The sequence below is a fragment of the Pan troglodytes genome, chromosome 5 (genome assembly GCF_028858775.2).
Source record: "Pan troglodytes isolate AG18354 chromosome 5, NHGRI_mPanTro3-v2.0_pri, whole genome shotgun sequence".
NCBI classification, from domain to species: domain Eukaryota; kingdom Metazoa; phylum Chordata; class Mammalia; order Primates; family Hominidae; genus Pan; species Pan troglodytes.
The window spans coordinates 96,102,353-96,115,621 of NC_072403.2; the positions used below are offsets into that span (position 1 = coordinate 96,102,353).

The 13,269-nt window shown below is 39.4% G+C and overlaps 1 protein-coding gene across 6 annotated transcripts in view; it reads left to right on the forward strand.

Moving 5' to 3' along the window:
• MRAP2 (melanocortin 2 receptor accessory protein 2) overlaps nucleotides 1-13,269 on the forward strand; it is a 161,505-nt gene that overhangs the window by 94,092 nt on the left and 54,144 nt on the right. For 4 of the 6 annotated variants that reach the window (XM_063813249.1, XM_063813250.1, XM_063813251.1 and 1 more), the window contains one exon: nucleotides 10,111-11,905. The exons of 1 other annotated variant lie outside the window; for it this stretch is intronic. In XM_063813249.1, coding sequence (XP_063669319.1) covers nucleotides 10,111-10,501 — 391 coding nt within the window. In that variant the 3' untranslated portion in view covers nucleotides 10,502-11,905. Of the gene's footprint in view, nucleotides 1-8,110; nucleotides 8,302-10,110; nucleotides 11,906-13,269 lie in introns of those variants that run through there. One more of the 6 variants, XM_016955952.4, reaches the window with a different exon arrangement.

Below are 13,269 nucleotides of genomic sequence, written 5' to 3' on the forward strand. Positions count from 1 at the left end.
ACATGAAACGGACTACAACAGAGGTGGAAAAACTAATTCTCACACATTGTGGTGGAGTATAAAATGGTACAACTACTTTGGAAAACTCTTTGCAGTTTCTCATAAAGTTAAGCATAGATCCACTACATGACTCAATTCTATTCTTAGGTATTTATTCAAGAGCAGTAGAAACATATCCACAAAGAGACTTTTCAACAACGTTCAAAGTAGCTTTACTCACATAGTCCCAAGCTAGAAACAACCCAAATGTCCTTCAGCAGGAGAATGAATAAATAGATTGTAGTATGTTCATACAATGGGCATTAGTAAGAAAAAGGACAAACTATTGTCATATGCAACAATATAGCTAAATCTCAAAAACATTGAGCAAAAGAACCCAAGCACAAAAGGCCATATATCATATAATTCCATTTATATAAATTTCAAGAACAGGCTAACCTAGTCTGTGGAAATAGAAATCAGAGCAGTGTTACCTAAAGGGGGTAGAAATTGAATGGAATAAAACTTTCTGGAATGAAGGAAATAAATGTCCTTTATGTTGATTGGGGTGGTAGTTACATGGGTGTGTTCATTAATTAAAATTCATCATATTTTGTACTTAAGGTTTATGCATTTCACATTGACATATATGGTATGTAAACTTTACCCACTGATGATAAGAATGGTAACTGAATTGAAGCAAGTGGTGTCCACGATGAGTTTTTCACATTGTCAACCCAAATTAACAAACAGAGGCTCTCTGAAAGAAAATGATATTTATTTGGTAATAGGGCACTGCAATGGGAATACTCATATCATAGTAAACTATGTGTGTATTCTAGGAGGTAAAGGAAGATAAAGATATTGAAAGGAAAAGTGAGGAGGATTACACAATTATTTCAAGATAATTATCCTTGGCTACAAGGGTTAATAACAAAGGTGGCATCAGTCAAGGTTGGACAGATAGTTGCTGGGTAGATGTCCTTGCAGAAGTATTTTTTTGTTGTAAGACTGAGATGGCCTTTGTGCAAGATTATGGCTTTTGCAGAGTCTTTTGTGATGATTCTTATTAACAGGCACTCATGCATGAGGACCCTCGTTTCATAACCTTCCCCAGCTCTATTGCCAGGGTTTTTTTTGTTGTTGTTTGATTTTTCTTTTGAGACGGAATCTTGCTTGGTCACCCAGGCTGGAGTGCAGTGGCATGGTCTTTGCTCACCACAAGCTCTGCCTCCCGGGTTCACGCCATTCTTCTGCCTCAGCCTCCCAAGTAGCTGGGACTACAGGTGCCTGCCACCACACCTGGCTAATTATTTTTTGTATTTTTAATAGAGACGGGGTTTCACCGTTTTAGCCAGGATGGTCTGGATCTCCTGACTTCGTGATCCGCCCGCCTCAGCCTCCCAAAGTGCTGGGATTACAGGTGTGAGTCACCGCACCCTATTGCCAGGGTTTTTAACATAAGTGACTTCATTTTGATTCTGACAACTTTCACATTTCCCTCTTTTGATGAAGCTCTTTCTCAAAAGGCATCACTGATGAATCATCCCATAGTTAAATTTTGATTGTCCCTTGGTTCTGAGATTTACCTGTACTGGTTTGGTTTAATCTAGTCCTACATTAGAGGGAAGTTATTGGTGACTAGGAATCAGTGTCAAAAGCCTTTTAGCCACATTTGAGCAACAAAGGTAGTTTGGAGGGAGCGGCTCTCAGGCTAAGTCTACCTGAAGTCCATATTTAAGTTCAATTTTGTCTGTTTTGTAGGTGTTGGCTATCACTTCAAAGTGCTGGTCCAGCATTATTCTGTTAGGAGTTGTACTTCTGAAGAATTTTAACAAGTAACAGGTACAAAGTTTACAAACAAAAGTAGAAAGTAAAATTAATAGTAATATGATAATCTCAGTTTGCCTAACAGTTTTGAGGCATGAACCTGGGCTTAAAGGCAACCAATTGAATAAATCAAATGAACACAGGGGATTAGGTGAGACTTGTTGTAACTATGTGACCTGTTTTCTTATTTTGTATATATGGGTCTCCATTTTCCCAGAGGAATATATCTAGGTACAGTATGTAGTATTAGCAATAGCACATATATTTATTTACTTAAACAATAGATAATATAGAGCAATTTTATTACTGGCATCCCATGGGTGGGTTGAATTAAAGTAGAGCAGATAGAGAACAACAGTTGTATTAGGGATGTTGACAAAGTCACCCATTGGGTACACTAAAGGATCTCTTAGGTCAGGTTTTTTAAAGTTACCAGCAAAAGGTATTGATTGTGAAATTTCAAGTGCACCATTATCCTGTCAAATGAAAAAGGTAGGCATTAAGAGGGGTCAAAGTTTCATTATGATATGGAGTCTTTTTCTGATGTCTTGGGAAAAACTATCTACTGCATGAAGCTGTCAACTTCTCATCCTGGTTTGCAGTTTGAATGTGACTGTTTATGGCATAAGGTGCTGATATGTTTTGATTCTGTGTCCCTACCCATATCTCATCTCAAGTTGTAATCCCCATGTGTCATTGTCATGGGAGGAACCTGGTAGGAGGTGATTGGATCATGGGGGCAGTTTCCCCTGTGCTATTCTTGTGATAGTGAGTTCTCACAAGATGTGATGGCTTAAAAGTATGTGGTGATTCCTTGGCCGGGCACAGTGGCTCACGCCTATAATCCCAGCAGTTTGGGAGGCCAAAGCAGATGGATAATTTGAGGTCAGGAGTTCAAGGCCAGCATTGCCAACATGGTGAAATCCTGTCTCTACTAAAAATACAAAAATTAGCCGAGGGTGGTGACACATGCTTGTAATCCTAGTTACTTGGGAGGCTGCGGCAGGAGGATCACTTAAACCTGGGAGGCAGAGGTTGCAGTGAGCCAAGATCAAGCCACTGCACTCCAGCTTGGGTGACATAACAAGACTCCATCTTAAAAATAAATGAATGAATGAATGAATAAATAAATAAAAGTATGTGGTGGGTTCCCCCTGTCTTGCTGCCATGTAAGATGTGCCTTGCTTTCCCTCTGCCTTCCACTATAATTTTAGGTTTCCTGAGACCTCCCTAGCCATGCAGAACTATGTGTCAATTGAACCTCTTTTCTTTATAAATTACCCAGACTCAGGTAGTTCTTTATAGCAGTGTGAAAACAGATTAATACAGGTGCTTTGGTGAACTCTCTGTGTGACCCATACATTAGACATTAGACTTGTCCCTTAAAATTCACCAAGTTTAAGGTTATAGGGCTTCAGAAACAGAACAGTTTGCATTTTTAGTAATTCTATGGTAGAGAGTTGGATTGAAAGAATCTAGAATAATTCAGGATCCAGTCTATTCTATAGGCAGATAACAAGAACTTGAAAATAATGCACAGGGCTAAAAACCTAATAACAAGAGTGTTGTAGTTTTTCTTTAGAAATATAACTTTTTCTCTCTCGTATTAGTATAATTTTAATATTAAAGCTCAATCTTTAGCAAAGGCTTATAGATAATTCCCATCTAATTATAGCCTTCTTGAACCTTTCATGACCTGCTCAAATCTTCAGTAACATGCTTAAGCCTTTAGTTTTGTCCCATTCTTCCTCTTTCTTAAATGACCAGTCATTTTACTTTAGAACAAAAATGTACTACACAGATTCTTTCTTATACGAAATTATTCTCTTTTCTTTTCAACCTTCCTTACCGAAAGTGCATCTTCTTACTTATAACTTCCTCCATGTCTCTCTCTCCTGCTTACCAGTAGAGAAGGGCTTTTGCCATGTTGCCCAGGCTGATCTCGAACTTCAGAGCTCAAATAATCCTCCTGCCTCGGCCTTCCACAGTGCTGAGATCACAGACGTGAGCCACTGTGAGATATGATGAGGTTTCTCTTCAAATAGCTTGATCAATCCTTTATTCTTTAATTCATAGTACCCACGCCCCCACCCCTTTCTCCTTTTTCTCTTTTTTTCCTTTCTGCCTTTGTTACATGCCAGGACATGCCACAGTACCAGGCTTATCAGTACGAGCTCACATTCCTTTCCTTATTTAAAAAAAAGACTAGCCCTCTAGCTCATCACAGACACCCCTTCCCCTTTTCCCCTCTCTCCCTTACGTGCCCACCTTATCTAAAAAAAGTTCAAATGTCTAACCAACTGAGATTAATTCAGATTGTGCGACCCGAACCCGGCCAATAGAAAAAGAGTACAGGGACAGGACTTGTGTCAGAAATAAAGGCTTTCATGCCCCTTTGTTCAAGTGTGCTCTCATGGCGACTGGCAAAAAAACAAACAAAAATCCCCCTACACAAAAGTAAAATTGCTTTTGCTAAAAATCCCTTGTTTGAGTGTTCAATCTCCTTAGGATTTTGAGCGTTATTCCCAACAGCCACCGTGCCTGGCCTGTTTACTTTTAACAATTATACCTGGATTACTCATAGAAACTGAGATATTAGACAAAGCTAGTCATCATTTTAAGTTATTTCCCTGTTGATCATTTTTATAGCCTGTGAATATCAGGTGTTCACCTAAGTAAGAATCTTAAAGTTAAATATATGGGTATTTTGCCAATAACTCAGAAGATACAGCTGCTTTTATTAAGCCAACAATATGAAATGAGTCTTACATATCAAAGAATTACAGAAACAAATTTATTCTGTTTTTAGGGTGAGTTTATAATTTTATCACCTTAAAACATCTAGTACAATCTTGATGAACAGTAAACCCAGGCAAAAATGTATGCTGACAATTTTGAAGACCTCTCTATTTTTATTTTGTCAACAAACTTAAAACCAGCTTATTTATCAAAAAATTATTTAAGTAATGTGAACTAAAAACACGTGGGTTAGTTACTATATTTTTGTTACAGTACTCAATTTAAGTGCTTTTCTTCCCTTTTAAATTTATTAATCAGATCTCTTTAATATATTTTAGTAGAAAAATATTATACACACACAATATTAAAACATACAGACAACACAAATACATAAAAGCAGATTCTCTCGCTTTCGTCTGGATATTTTAGTCATGAGACAGTGTAACATAGTAATACAAACTCAGTTTGTAAAAGGACAGTTGAACTCAAATTATATTTCTGACAAATGGGACCTGTTCACATGGCTAATGTTTATTTGCCCCAGTAGGTAATCTTATTAAGGCTGTGAACTAAAATTTTGGATAAGGAAATTTTCATAGCAGTTTGATAATAATAATAATAAACCTCTCTTATCCTTTATTTCAGTTTCAAATGAGTTTAGGGTATATTTTTAATATTTACATTTTAGCCAGGACTGGTTAAATTGTATAAGAAAAATAAAATCTTCAAATGGCCTTGAATTTTTAGTAACAAATCTATCTTTTGTTTGCTGGTCTGGTTTGCTTGATTAGTCAATGTGGGTGAGGAAGCATTTTAACAGGTTTTTTTTCCAGCTTTTTCTAGTCCCTCCGTAGTAGATAAAGCAATTTTTATGTCAGACAAAGATATAGTATTCCTCTGAGCTCAAGATTTTGACTTGTTTGATCTGAGAGGCTTTTATAAACATTTATATAGTTATTTGCTTTTAAAATACCAATCCTTTAATTAAGTGTTCCATTACCCAAAGCACTTTTTAGTCAGACAAACCTAGATTTACATTTCCAAAGGTGTCTAAATTGTTGGTTTTCATGAACCTGTTGTAATCTGTAAAGCTGTTAAGTTTGTTGCATTTTGACTGGAATGCCATAAGCAGTGAGTTTGTCTTAACACCAGCAGAAAAGTCTGCAGATTCAAAATAGGCAGAAAAATAAAATAGAGGAGAGAGAGCCTAGAAGGCTCTATGTATTAACTCTATATTTGCAGTTTCTATTTCATCTCTAAGATAAACAGGCTTGGGGAGTTTGAATGATCTCCATGATGCCCATTGAGTTTGTGTGCACCAGGAAAAGCCATGTGGCCAGCTGGAGTCCCAGAAGACCCGGCATGCCTTGGTATTTGAGAATCTCATTTCATTTCTTTATTTTATTTTATTTTATTTTATTTTATTTTATTTTATTTTATTATACTTTAAGTTTTAGGGTACATGTGCACAACATGCAGGTTTGTTACATATGTATACATGTGCCATGTTGGTGTGCTGCACCCATTAACTCATCTTTTTTTTATTTTTTTTGAGACAGAGTCTCACTCTGTCCCCAGGCTGGAGTGCAGTGGCGCGATCTCGGCTCACTGCAAGCTCCACCTCCCGGGTTCACGCCATTCTCCTGCCTCAGCCTCCCAAGTAGCTGGGACTACAGGCACCCGCCACTGTGCCCGGCTAATTTTTTGTATTTTTAGTAGAGAAGGGGTTTCACCATGTTGGCCAGGATGGTCTCGATCTCCTGACCTCGTGATCCGCCCTTCTCGGCCTCCCAAAGTGCTGGGATTACAGGCGTGAGACACCGCGCCCGGCCCCTTCATTTCTTATTAATTTCTTAAAAGCAAAGAAAATCCCATAAATCATGTCAAGGGACCGTCAGGAGTTTGTACTGGTGTGCAAAGAAAATTCTTTAAATCTTGTCAGGAAAATGTCAGGAGTTTAGACTGGTGTCTTACACAGTGGCAACCAACATAGTGGCTTTTAATTAGCCATCCTGCATCCACCACTTAGGATGTTTATTTTTGCTCTTGAAAGATTTTCAGAAACAAGCAAAGGGGAAGAGCCAAATCATTTACACACATGCATAACCAAACCCAAATCGGAGTGTTCACAGAAATTTTAACCCAGGCATGCAGATCAAACAAAATATTAAACTAGGCATGCAGAAAGAACCAAAAATGAACTCACCAGAAAAGACATGTCTCCAAGACAGATTGTAAATTTTGTAGAAACCGGAGTACTCTCCACAAGGACACTTCTCAGGAAGAGCTTGCCAAAAACAGAATTTTATAGTTCCAAGAGAGATGCAGCGTTCTTCATTTAAGGTAGGCTGATAACCAAACCAAATCTCAGATAAAGTCAAAAAGCCTCTATCAGGAAGAAGGGGCTTAGCCTGAGTGAAGACTCACCAGGGAAGAACAGGTGAGCCATGGAGGCAGAGAGCTCAAAGGGCTCAAGGTGAGCACAGCCCGCAGGTTCCAAGAATCACTGATTCCTTCCAAAAGTGATCTTGCTTCAGGTTCCGCTTCTGGAGACCATTTATGTCAACCTAAATAACAAATACTGAGAGGTTCTCTAAAAGAAAATGATGTTTACATGGTAATGGGTCATTGCAATGAAAATACTCATGCCATATAACTTATATGCATATTCTGGGAAGTAAAAGAAGACAAAGGTTTTTAAAGGAAAAGTAAGGAGGATTACATGATTGTTTGGAAAGAGTTATCCTTAGCTACAAGGAACAATACGGCTGGTGCCAGTTCCAGGTTGGACAGGCAGTTGCTGGGCAGATGTCCTTATAGAAGTATTTTTTTGTGCAAGGTTATGGTTTTTGCCATCTTTCATGATTGTTCTTGTTATCAGACATTTGTGAGTGAGAATTCCCACTTCATGGCCTTCCCCAGCTCTATTCATCAGGATATTTTTTAATAACATTAAGTGACTCCATATTTATTCTGACAACTTTCACAACATACAGGTCCTTTTGTTTATGAGTCAAGGAAAGAAGAGACAAATAAAAGTCAAGTATATTGAGTGTTTAATATTTACTGGACTCTAAGAGTACAAAGATGAACTTTTTGCTCTTCTCAGGAAGGGAGAATCAGACACATCATACTGTTGCCATACCAAGGGATCATCGGGAGGAAGCTAGAAGGGAGGGGGTGGCCATGGGAGTACAGGGTAGCCTCAGGGGGAGGAAGGGCACCTCAGAGGGGCTTTAATGTCCACTGCCTTGGCACTGTCCTGGGGAGGGACAAAATTCTCTTGGTCTCTTGTGCCTTAGTTCTCCAGCAAGGGTGACTAATGGACTTTAATTCCAGGAAACATAGCTGTGTTATGGAAGAGCAGCCACACACAGCTGGGCTTCTGGGTCTGCTGTCACACTCAGCTGGTGCCACAGGTAGGCAGAAAAGCTATTTCTCAGAGCTTCTTAGCCTTGGAATTGAGGAATGGTGTGGGCCCCAGCAATCTTAATTATGCTTTCTCCAAATGCTTTGTGAACCCCCAGAATCTGAGAGAGGTCTCAGTTAATTTAGAAAGTTTATTTTGCCAGGGTTGAGGACACACACCCATGACTCAGGAGGTCCTGAAGACATGTGCCCAAGGTGGTTAGAGCACAGTTTGGTTTTATCCATTTTAGGGAGACATGAGACATCGATCAACATATGTAAGATGAACATTGGTTCAGTCTGGAAAGGCGGGACTACTCGAAGCAGGGAGGGGACTTCCAGGTCGTAAGTACATAAGAGACAATGGTTGCATTCTTTTGAGTTTCTGATTGACCTCTCCAAAGGAGGCAATCAGATATGCATTTATCTCAGTGAGCAGAGGGGTGACTTTGAATAGAATAGGAGGCAGGTTTGCCCTAAGCAGCTCCCAGCTTGACTTTTCCCTTTAGCTTAGTGATTTGGGGGTTCAAGATATTTTCCTTTCACAGCTTTAAGCCACTCTTTTTCCTAGGTGACATTTTAGTTTATCAGGTCACAGGTTGCTGGCACACTCATCCCTGTTCTCAAATATCTTTTAAACCTGAGTGAAATGACAATTGAGGGAAACTCATTTACAGAAAGACAAAGAAGACCATGTAAATTTGCACTAAAGCATAAATCTTCAGTCTCTCTAAAATGATTTTCTCTGAATTCTGAATACCTGACATAGTAGAATATTGGATTCTTGCATAAACCCTTGACGTTCACAACATGTTTGTTTAGTGGGCAGTGAAAATTGTTAACCTGGCTTATTATTAAAAGGAAAAATACAGGTTTCTGAAAGGATTTCTTGCTTGATGTCACCCAGGTAACCATGCTAGGAGACAGATCTGATATTAAAATTCCTTCAGCTAGCTGGATTACAAACCTTCTAGGGTTGCTGACCTCTGAAATCCAGGTGATTTTGATAATTTGGAGTTTAGTGATATATAATCAGGTTTTCCAGACCTGTGTTTCTTTTGTTTTTGTTTTTTTGTTTTTCACCTCTGCCCAAATTCTTACAGAATTTGGTCATAAGTGCTTTCTCCTGAGTGATAGGATGGGAAGGAAGAGATTTAAGAACTGGAAACACTGAGAGGATTACACATCTGTTGAGCACAAACTCCAGGGCTTGATTTTTGTCAGGTTCTGTTCTGGACTTGAAAACACGTTCAGTCATGATTTGTGCCTTTAAGGAGTCACTACCTGTGCATGGGCAATTCTTCTTTAAGTCTGGAAAGGATGGTGATTAAAGTAGATGGAGTATCAGGTTCTCAGCTTACCTGGGCTCTTTCTTTCACGCACTTGTGGGACTAATTGAGAGTTATTTTATTCACTCATTGACTCATTTATTACCCTTGAACTGCTTATTTGTTCCACGTTAAAGGAAACAAGGAATTAGGAATCTGGGTTTTATTCCCACTCATACCACAAACTGATTGTGTGACTAAGTGGGCAATTTGACTGCTCCTTACCTGAGTTCATACGTTTGTAAAATGCACATCATAATTCTTGCCCTAAGTGACTGTATTGGTTACTTTTGAGAATCAAGTGAGAAAAATGGATATTATAGCATTTTGGCAAATATTTAATGTACCCCTATGAGACAGTATTATTGTTTTTAGGCCGGTGGTTCTAAACTTCAGTATGAGTAATGATCCTTAGAGAATATATGAAAATGCTTATTACTGAGCCTACATTCACAGATTCTGAGGGTCTGTGACCCAGGAATCTGCATTTTAACAGGCACTTCAAGTAATTATGATGCAAATGGTCCAAGAATTCCACTGAAAAATACTGGTGTGTCTGCAGAATATTGGGGAATTCCTCAGCAAGGTGTCTGTTTTCAGGATGATCTGGGGGCCCTCATCTTGAAGCCTTTGCCTTGGGTTTATCTGTACATACTCAGAAGGGATTTCTCTTATTTCTCATGTTTGTCTGCATGCCATGCAAGGGGCTTACACTCAATAGGTGCTTAGTGGAAATGTGCTGGCCTGCCCTACGTGCAGAAAACCATGATTCTGCAGGTGAATGGGCTGGAGTGTAAGCAGTCTTTTATTTTCTTTTTTTAAATAGCAATGCAGAGTCCTCAGAGAAGAGATTCAGAATGAACAGCTTTGTGTCAGACTTTGGAAGACCTCTGGAGCCAGATAAAGTATTTTCTCGCCAAGGCAACGAGGAGTCCAGGTCTCTCTTTCACTGCTACATCAATGAGGTGGAACGCTTGGACAGAGCCAAAGCTTGTCACCAGACCACAGCCCTTGACAGTGACGTCCAACTCCAGGAAGCCATCAGAAGCAGTGGGCAGCCAGAGGAGGAGCTGAACAGGCTCATGAAGTTTGACATCCCCAACTTTGTGAACACAGACCAGAACTCCTTTGGGGAGGATGATCTTCTGATTTCTGAACCACCTATTGTTCTGGAAACTAAGCCACTTTCCCAGACCTCACATAAAGACCTGGATTGAGAAACATGCTCTGTAAAGGGTCTTCCTGAAGATGTGGATTCTATCTTTATGTAGCAAGAAATCTACATCCACCAAAATTGTGTGTGTTTGGGGGAGAGAGAGACATAGAGATAGAGACAGAGAGGCAGAGAAGAGACCCCTTTAGAAGAGAGCTGAGCTGATTAAGCTGAGTGGTTTTTTGTTTTGTTTTGTTTTTGCTTTTTAATACATTTGGAGCTTTGGGAGTATTAAAGTATTTACACCAAGCTTGTCCAACCCGCGGCATGTGTCCCAGGACAGCTTTGAATGTGGCCCAATACAAATTTTAAACTTTATTAAAACATGAGATTTTTTTTTTTTTTTTTTTGCTATTTTTTTTAAAGCTCATCAGCTATCGTTAGTGTTAGTGTACTTTATGTGTGGCCCAAGACAACTCTTCTTCCAGTGTGGCACAGGGAAGCTAAAAGATTGGACACCTCTGATTTATACTAGCTCGTCTTGCTTGTTGAAAAATTTGGCCAAATACCTATTGTCAGCATTCTTGGGTGAGGATTAGCCTACCATGTTCTAATCTGGCCCTGCCACTACTATGCTCTACCTTTAGTGAGTTGCTTTACCTCTCTGGGCTGCCCCATTTTTAACTGTAGGTTGACAGGTCTAGAGTGATCCATCCCACCTCTAATATTTTGTGAATTTATGACTTTGCCTTCAGATGAGGCTGAGCTATACATAAAACAGTATAAACTAGGGTACTGCCTCGTATCTCTTGTAGGCTCTCTTAAATCTCTGTACCTTCCACTCAACCCTAATTGAGCCAAGCTTTAGTCAGGGGATCTGGTTGTCTACCAGAATGTCAGGAGACTCATCTTACACAGTCATGGTGGCCAATGTTTCTGGTGGGTTGTGCTGAAACAGCTCTTCTGAGAACTTCCAACCACCCATGCTCTAACCTGGAGACAGCCATCCCCTGCCTCAGAATAAGTACCAATTCGTAGTACATGTATGGTACTCTTGTCCCCAAGAAATGTTAGGAAGCTTGTCAGCTGAATGAGAGGAGGTGCCTTCTGGGTATCTCTGTGTTGGTGTATCTGTGCCACTGGCTACAGAACAAGAAAAATACTATTTGCCATGATATTACCTTGGCAGATGTGTAGGTGATAGTCATCTGGCTTTGAGCTGAGATGGTCAGTGGGTTGTAAATTCCCCACTAGCAGATATTCAGGGTGGCCTGAGTTATGTAAACAAGTGAGCAACACAGCTTTAATTTCATGGAGGAATCAAAGCTGCACACTGGTATTAAAACAACTTGATTGTGCGCACACAGTTGCATGCATGGCAAGCTGTTAACCTCTGGGTGGCATTTTCATTATGAATTTGTTCACCACCTGTCTTGCTTAAGCTACAAAATAAATGCATTTGAGTGCACAGAAATTTCCTCTGGTTCTTTATTTTCACACATCCAATTTTTTATTTCCCAAAAAGTTGTACCATGTTTATAATGTCTCCTAACTTCTTGGAGTAGGCAGTGCTGACTGTACCATCTCTGGGATTCTGGTGATCTGAGTCATGCATGAGATTTAGGGATTATTTCGCTAAAAGAAATCCCTTTTCTATTGTGTATTTTAAAGAAAATATCATTCTTTAAGACTCTAAATAGTAAAACAAAGCATGGAATTTTTTTGTAATTAAAGCTACTTTAACATATTTTTACAAATAGATGCTATTTTCATGAATTTTTTATGCAAGAGAGCAAGAGTATTAAAGAATGCTGAGTTTGTTAACTTTTTTTTTTTTTTTTTTTTTTTTTTGAGAGACGGAGTCTTGCTCTGTCGCCCAGGCTGGATGGCTCACTGCAGCCTCCCCTCCTGGGTTCAAGTGATTCTCCTGCCTCAGCTTCCCAAGTTGCTGGGACTACAGGCACGTGCCACCACGCCTAGCTAATTTTTGTATTTTTTAGTAGAGACGGGATTTCACTATATGTTGGCCAGGCTGGTCTCGAACTCCTGACCTCAAGTGATCTGCCTGCCTTGGCCTCCCAAAGTGCTGGGATTGCAGGTATGAGCCACCATGCCTGGCCAGAGTTTAACTTCTAATATGAGTATGATTATTCATAATTTATTTAATGAAATATAAATCATGGGCTATTATTAAAGTTCACAGCTACTTAAGTGGTATCTTATTTAGAAGTAGATTTATTGATCAGAAGATTGAAAGATACTTAAACGTCAGACAAATACCCATGACTATATCATCATTTTTATGAACTAAATGTTAAGAACTGTGAATGGTCCAAGATTTTGCCCCTTCTGCAAATCAGCTTGCCATAGTCTCATGGATGCTGCCAGAAGACACAAGAGTCTTGGGTCAGAGACAAAAATCTTCATTACAGCACAGCAGGCCACATATGCTTCATGCTCCTGTTGGTTCCTGAGTTTGTTTCCTACTGCTGTTGTAACGAATTACCACAAATTTAGTGACTTAGAGCAACACAAATTTATTCTCTTACAGTTCTAGAGTAGACAAGTCTAAAATCAGTTTCAGTGGGCTAAAATCAAGGTGTTAGCACAGCAGCATTCCATCTGGAGGCTCTCAGGATTAATCAGTTTTCTTGCCTTTTCTATCTTCCAGGGGTTGCTCCCACTCTGTGGCTCCTCTTCTTCCACTTTACATCTCTGTCTTTAACCATCCTGCTTCTCTCTTATAAGGACCTTTGTGATTACATTGGGTTACCTAAAATGATCTCCCCATCTTGAGATCCTTCATTTAATCACATCTGTAAAGTGTGTGCC